At 40.0% G+C, this 7,756-nt stretch overlaps 1 protein-coding gene across 1 annotated transcript in view; it reads left to right on the top strand.

Moving 5' to 3' along the window:
- MYO1B (myosin IB) overlaps nucleotides 1-7,542 on the top strand; it is a 109,702-nt gene extending 102,160 nt beyond the window's left edge. The window contains exons 28-31 of the mRNA XM_084265741.1: nucleotides 1,959-2,091; nucleotides 3,638-3,790; nucleotides 4,717-4,844; nucleotides 7,409-7,542. Of these exons, the coding sequence (XP_084121867.1) occupies nucleotides 1,959-2,091; nucleotides 3,638-3,790; nucleotides 4,717-4,844; nucleotides 7,409-7,532 (538 nt within the window). The 3' untranslated portion in view covers nucleotides 7,533-7,542. The remainder of the gene's footprint in view (nucleotides 1-1,958; nucleotides 2,092-3,637; nucleotides 3,791-4,716; nucleotides 4,845-7,408) is intronic.
- The last annotated feature ends 214 nt before the right edge of the window (nucleotides 7,543-7,756 follow it).

Below are 7,756 nucleotides of genomic sequence, written 5' to 3' on the forward strand. Positions count from 1 at the left end.
GAATTGGATTTTTGAGAGTGAATGTGAGATTAGAAATTGCATTTTTTCTCCTCTATCTCAGTCAAGTTTTCTTTTAGAAGCCACAGTCAGTGCTGAGCAGGAACAAGGCACTGTAAAGCAAGAAGCGAGGTTCAGTAGAGGAGAGGAGTGGGAATCTGCAAGAGTTGATGATGGCAGTTCTGTGCACGGACAAGATCTGCTTATCTGCTTAGAATCACAGAACATTAGGAGTTGGAAGAGACCTCGAAAGATCATCTAGTCCAAAGATGATTGTTTGTATGTTTTATTTGGGGCTTTTTATGTCTTTTTTTCTTTTTATTGAAGCACTTCCTTTTTTTTTTAGTGGGCTTAGTATGTGTTTCTCTTTCTTCCCTTCCATAAATCAGTTATTTATTGGCTGTATATGTTAGGTTGTGGTTTGTTCCTTATTTGCTTTGGGCTATCTTTTTATGGCACTGAGAAAAGAGAAGGACACTGCCTTTGGACTTCTCTGGAAGCAAGCAGGGTTGCTTTGCTTTGAGTCAGTATATATCTGATAAGCATAGAGCTCCTTGGGAAGGAAGGAATTTTATTTATATCCCTGCCTAGGTGCTTTTTATACCAAGACCGAAAAATGAAATACAGGAAAATATGTATCTGAGCTACTTTTATGCAAGTGGTGCATGTGATAAAGGGTAGCTGTGATTTATTTCAGTTTTAGCGTGCAAGTCGCCATTGTTTGATTTAAGGACAGAGTCTGCAGAGAATCTACTGGTTTGGTGACTATGGTTTCATAATGCTAATTAATAAAACGAAAAAAAAAAGCTCCAACATGGTAGAAAGTCAGAATGCTTTCCCCACTCTGCTCTCATTTAGAAATGTTTCCATCTCATTTTTGTCTTGTCTTCAGAGCTGATTAGTTCCTATTAGAGTTTTTTATTGACCTAAGGGTGGAGGAAATTACTGTATCAAGTTTCTGATTAGTTAGTATAATGATTCATAGGATGTGGCTAATCTTCTGTGTGTAATAGAATTATTTAAGAACAGAGAGGGAATTCTTGTGAGTCTAAAATACCAGTACCCTTCCCATTCTCCCCCATCTGCCTGTGGGCCAGAGATGCAATTGCAAAGGTGCTATTGCGCATAATACATTGGCTCCTCTTGGGCTCTAATCTTGGCAGAGCTTTGCATTAGGACTTGGGCTGTAATTTAATTGAAGTGATTAGTTAAAGTGACTTCTGAACAAAGCAAGCAGCAGCTGTATTCACCAGTTCTTAATTGATAGCACAGCTCTTACCATGTAACCCTGAGGTGGGTAAGATGGGGCGATTTGCAAGTCTTGACGCCTTGCTGTGGTACACACTTAAAAAGCAGCAGATCTGGAAGGCAGATTCCTGTCTGTCACACTGAAATGCTGTGAGAGAGCAGAGGAATCAGTCCTACTCATGTTTTATTTCCTCTCTTTCCACAGAGACTGCTAACTGTGATCTTGAATCAAAATTGATTGCATATGCAAGGATGTACTTGTGTCTGATACCTATAGCAATTTGGCCCATTTAATTGGAAAGCGTCTCCAGAGCAAAGGGGAAAAAAATAATCCTATTACTGTCTTTGGTGATAAATTCCTTTATTCACCATCCCTGTGCCGTTTGTGTACATGATTCCGTGCCTAATACGCATACTGTTTATCACCTCCTGCTCCTTCCCTCTTTCCCCTAGGATAATGTGCCAGGAGATATATCCACAATACTCTGTAGCACTTCCCTAGTTATTTTCAGCTGATGTAGTATGCCTGCAGAGATTAATGCCACCACCACCACACTGTGCAAATGGGGGTACCAACCTGAAGAGCCTCAGGGCAGAGGTTGGGGGCAGGCTCTAGTTTTCGGCCTCTCAGAGGATGGAGGACAGTTACCCACTGTACGACTTCCCTGCAATTCAGATGTAACTCGTGTTTCTCTTGTCTTTTTGTTGGGCAGTGTTGGGCAGCCATTCCAAGGGGCTTACTTGGAAATCAGCAAGAACCCCAAGTACAAAAAACTTAAAGATGCCGTGGATGAGAAGATAATTATTGCGGAAGTTGTCAATAAGATCAACAGAGCTAATGGGAAGGTAATAAAATGGCATTGCTTTATCTGGAAGGGTAGATCATTTTTGGTAGAAACAAACTGTGGGAGACTTCGTTTCTGTCACATAATAGTCTGAGGATTTTAAAAACTGCCTTTTTTAGCAAGACTGGAAATGCTGGTGTTATGTAAACTGGTGATTTTAAGCACCCTTTTTAAATTTACATAAAGGTTCCTAAAATCTTGCTTGTGTTGTAGTTTGCAGTGACTTTCCCAAACAAAAATGGCATCTCATCAACTGGTAACAGGATGTGTTGCTTCACAACTAGATGCAGTCTCTGTACCAACCTTAGATCTTCTGTGTGCCAATCAAAGAAAATTAAATATTTAGCAAACACTGTTCTTGTTCAAGTATGTAGAACACTTAACCTTCCAAGGTTCCTGCTGTTGTTCAAGCTCCCAATCATCACATTTTGCTGTGTTTTAAAATAGTGAGTACTCTGCTTGCTTTGCGTGTCTTCTGACTCATACCAAAAGCTTTTTGGAATAAAGAGGAGAGTTTGTTGTATCATTTGAATAAAGCTGTTAAATATCCTGGGTACTTTTTTATTCTGCCAACACAGAACTTGTTTTGCATTTAAATTATACTTATTAAATCAGGAAGTATTATCCTCCCTTCGTAAATGTAATTTTTTTCAGCATATCTGTTTGAATCCTAGCAGTAGTAGATCTCAGCATCTCAGATGTAAATGTCATTGATGCGTTTGTAGGAGTGAAATTAGGTTGCCTGTTGTTGGCGTCAAGTTAATTTTCCAGTTTAGAAGAAACTAATTAAATTAAGACAATAGCTTTCCTGTACTTGCATAGGCTACAGCTCTTGAGATTAAAATAAGTTAATAATGAGCTATGGATCTGTATGCTTAAGACAGCTGCTTCTTAATTAGTAACAGTTAAAATTTTATTCTTCAGATTTTTACAGAAGAAAAAGATACATGTAGATTAAGTTCTCGTTTCTCTTTCTTACCATTTTCTAAGACAAATTTAAGAACACACATTCATGCTTTAAAAGTATTTGTCACTTGAAAATATGAATGTGTATCCTCCCAAAGAATAATTCCAACAGAAAAAGAGGGGAGAACATTACACTGAAAATACCTACATGGTTTGTGTTGTTTTGCAACATAGTTTTGGTGAATAACAGTGAGGCTCAGTCCTGGATTAGCTGTCACTGCAAAGGTACGTTGGCTTTCCTGGAGATAGACAGAGCATGAGGAATGAGGTTATCCTGATTTGCGTAGCTTCTAAGTTTGTTTCTGAAATTTTTAACTGTGAGCCGGTAATTGAAGGAACTGTTTACATCTAAGCATATGTGCCAAAATGAGCTAAGCTTTTCTAATCTATAATTAGGCACATAAATAAATTTGACCTGATTTTAACCGATCTGCAGCTTTTACCGAACATGAAATGTTTGTGTTTCCTGATGTGGGCCAAGCTCATTAACTCTCTGAACTGCTTGCAGCCTTCGTGGGTGCTCAGTAAAGACCATTTCTCTCTCTGGGTAGGTAATGGGTTGCATTTCTCTATTTTCACAGGCCACATCCAGGATTTTCTTACTAACGAAAAACAACGTTCTTCTGGCGGATCAAAAATCTGGAAATATTAAGTCAGAGGTTCCACTGGGAGATGTTACCAAAGTGTCCATGAGCTCCCAAAATGACGGCTTCTTTGCAGTGCACCTCAAGGAGGTTGGTTACCACTTTATAATTTAGCAATTATAAATTTACCAATTTATAATGTGACCTTCTTACATGCAGTGATTATAAAGATTGTTTGGTAATTACCTTGTAGTGGTTAGCCTTTGGGTTTACAAGTTTCCGGAACTTTGGCATATTTGCAAAAATTTTCATTTAAAACTACTGAATCCAAATGAGAACAGTTTTTTACATTATGAAGAGTCATTTAATTGTGAAAATCAGACTTTATTTCACTGTGACCTCTTCAGTATTGGAGTTTTCCATTTGCAGTATGGGTCTTTAATCCAGTTCAGGTACCTTGTGGCAGTGTTTTCCTTTTTAGCTGCTTGTATAGTTCTTCCTGACCCACTGGCAAAATGTCTCTCTTCTTTGTGGGATACTAAGGAAGTTGATTACTCAATTCTAAAGAAAACATTGCAGTGCTGTATTTCCTTCGTTGCACTGACACCGTTGCTCTGCTGAAATCGTTAAGCTGGCATTTGTGTTCTAACTTAAATAGATTGGAAGAGCATCATATAGAGCGTCTCTTCATACTGACCACCTACATCCTAATACTGGCATTGGTTCCTTTCTGAAAACGGTGTGAGTTTGCTGTGGTGTAGCCAGAAGAGGGATACAGAAACAGTGCCATTTTGTAGGACAAATGGAGATGATCCTCCATTAGAGGCAGGAGCGTGTGTGTGTGTGTGTGTGTGTGTTTAACCTTCTCAGCAGGTTTGTGGTTTATTTGAGAGGGAATTGCATTTTGATCCTATAGACTTCCCTGCCTCCCTAATTAATTTAAAAGATGAAAGACTGTTGTTTCATTGTGCTGGGAAGAGGAGACTCCTTGTAAAGCCTCCTGCTTGGCTGGCATTTCATGTTCTTCGTATTCTAGGTTTTGGTAGTCCTAATAAATACTTCCCTTTCTGTTTCAGGGTTCGGGAGCGGCTGGTAAAGGAGATTTCCTGCTCAGCAGCGATCACCTTATTGAAATGGCCACTAAGCTTTACCGCACTACTCTCAGCCAGACCAAACAGAAGCTCAACATTGAGATATCTGATGAGTATGTTTCTTTTTTGCTTAAAAGTACAAGTACGTCAAGGACCTAATGTTAGGAAAACAAAATGCTGCTGTCTAATGAATGTTTCTTTTCTCTTGAAAGAGTAGTTGTAAATAAGGATCCAATTTTCAGTGTGTGCTCATTTCTAGAAATCATTTTGGCTCTTACATCCTTGAAAGTCATTAGAGAAAATGTGCTTTTCTTAAAGTAGCTTCAGACAGGGCTGTGGAGCAGAATTGCTGCTGTAGGAATAATTAGAAGACATTACATTTGTGGGAATCGTTTTGTGTGTGGCTGGAAAGTTCACACATTCCTATGAAACGTTTATAGGTTGGAGTGAACAGTATGTGCTGAATTTTAGTGAAAACAACCAAAACAGAGCGAAGATCTCCTTCCCAAACACACTTAATGATGGTGCTAGTAATTCAGGTCCATACAGCCCTGTCTTCTGAAGATTCCTGCAGATGATTTTTGAACAACGTATTGTTATCCTGGGTTTTTTTGGTTGTTAAAAAGCTTTGTTTGACAAAACCCTTGCATCTCAAATTAGTATTTCTTTGTGCTTGGTGCAATTTTGGATTTTGGCCTTAAGTAAGGACTGCTCTTGCAGTGTTTATAGTCACAGGATAAAAATGTGGTTTTGTGTGTGTGTGGGAACTCCTAAAGCCTGATGAATAAGAGCCCCTGGCTCAGTCCATTGCTGTGCGCTCAGTTTGTGGTGTGAAGTGCCCCCTGATTTCCGTAGTGTTGGCCTGGTGGGTGTGTTCGTTGTGAATAAAGAAGAAGATTTGGAAATCTCCTAAGAATAGTGTAATAAAGTTTCTGTAGGTGAAAACAGAACCTTTTATCTGACGGCACAGCACTGCTTCTATTCTAGAGTCATGATGGAGAGTACAGTTTGTATCTGGTCAGATTTGAGGGTTTATTCAAAGGCTAATTTTGCTCTTTCCTTGAAAATTATGTCTGCCATTTCCCTTTGTTCTGTTACCAGATGTGATTTCATCTACTCGATTTTAGCCTCTACAAGAGCGTGGCTATCCCCAGCAAGTTTCTAGTTTAATGATGGCGACAAAGGAATAAACTTCTGAAAGTTTAAACATGCTTTGCACTAGCCTGGGCTGCCTGCCTGCCTTAGGTCTGTCTGTAAAGCAGTCTGCTTTCTGGGAGTCTTGTATTTTGGGATGTGGTTTTGTTTCTCATCCTGCAGATTAAAAACACTGAAGTATGTGTTGCTGTTGGGTTTAGCCGGGCTAAATAGTTTTTAAGTTGTCTGCTTCTTCTTTAGCAGTTCCATTGCTGCTGATGGTGAAGCAGTACTCTCTTCTCTCTGGTAGAGTTCAGATGTGAGCACAACGAGGAACCGAGGAGAAAATGTGTCCTTGCTTTGGCTGCTGTACACTCCTTTTTGGGAAGAGAGTTTATATAAGTAAAAATGCTGTTGATCCAGGGGTATGTCTGATAGGAGACATACTGTTTATCTATAGTAGTGGAGCAGTGGGTCTAGGAAAATGCAGGCTTGGTTGTAAGAGATGATGACTGTAAGACCTACTCATGCTTTCTCAATGCTTGCATGGCTGGGAGCACTGAACAAGTTAAACTTCTGAGTGTCTGGGCTGTTCAGCAGGGAAGTGGGACCAAAGGGCATCTCAGCGCAGGAGAGGCCGCTTCCTCCCCTGAGTTCTGCCGTCAGCTTGATTTGTGTTTTCCGGCTGGAGAACAAATTCTTTGAAGTTTTTGGCCTCTGCTGGAGGACTTTTTAAGGATGCTAAAAGGGAAAATCTGCTGTGTTACAAGGGACTTTTTAGGTCAGCAGCTGCTGCATGTGAGCCAAAAGGCAGCACTGCCTCTTTATGGCTTTTAATCTTGCTGTCCAGATCAGTGAGAAGTTTGAGGCTCTGCAGGAGCCTGTTGGGCTGGGGTTTGTTAAAAGCAATACTCCACATTCAATGAAATTTCTCTTGCAATAGAAAGTGCAAAGTCAAACCCAGATTAATTTATCCTGGACTGCAGGAAATATGGGGATGTGGAGATTGCTGGGAAGAGGTGAATTTTCCCAGTTGCTCAGCAGGGGGACTGTAAAGGTTAACGAAGACCTTAGACGTATGCGAACTGCTAAAGTACCAGATATACTAAATTAAGCATAAACCAGAAGTGCAGCACTTCCAATGTTGCCATAGAAGAATCTAGCTTCCTTCCATGAAAAAGAAAACAGAAAAGTCGCTTTGGAGGACGATGGTGAAGCAGCTGGAAATAAGTCTTTGCAGCGTTCCTGGTACATTAGAAATTCTGTTTTAAATTGCCATCTTCCTAAAGGAATAGCAAATTAACTATTGTACAAGGTCCACGGTTACAGGCGAAAGGCAGTAATTAAGAGGTGCTACCTGAAGGCCACAAAAGCCACACCATAACCTATGCTGTCTTTTTTATTACTCCCCAAGTCTTACTGTTAACACGGACCTGAAAACAACATCTTTTGGAGTAATGCTCAAAACCAACAGGAAAAGTCTTCTGTTCCTCATGTAGTTTTCCCCAGCTGTTACTAAAATGTATCTTTCTTCCTCTCCTAGGTTTCTGGTCCAGTTCAGACAGGACAAAGTGTGCGTGAAGTTCATACAAGGCAGCCAGAAAAATGGCAACATCCCAACTTGCAAGCGAAAAAACAATCGGCTTCTTGAAGTGGCTGTCCCCTAACTGCAGCTGGTGACTCTAACCTTTCACGGACTTGTTTCTTTGTAATAGTGCAATTTTAGTTGTCTGGTTTTGCTATTTTTATGCCTTTCTGGAGCTGTTGACAGCTAATAGCTTTAGAAACCCTTGGCAAAACATTGGATCAATCAACTTTCTAATTTCTTTTTCTTCAAGCCAGAGTTTTAACCCTCAAAATGCAGATTTTTGCCCAGCTGGCAGGTATCTGT

The sequence above is a fragment of the Gallinula chloropus genome (assembly GCF_964237585.1).
Source record: "Gallinula chloropus genome assembly, chromosome: 5".
NCBI lineage: Eukaryota > Metazoa > Chordata > Aves > Gruiformes > Rallidae > Gallinula > Gallinula chloropus.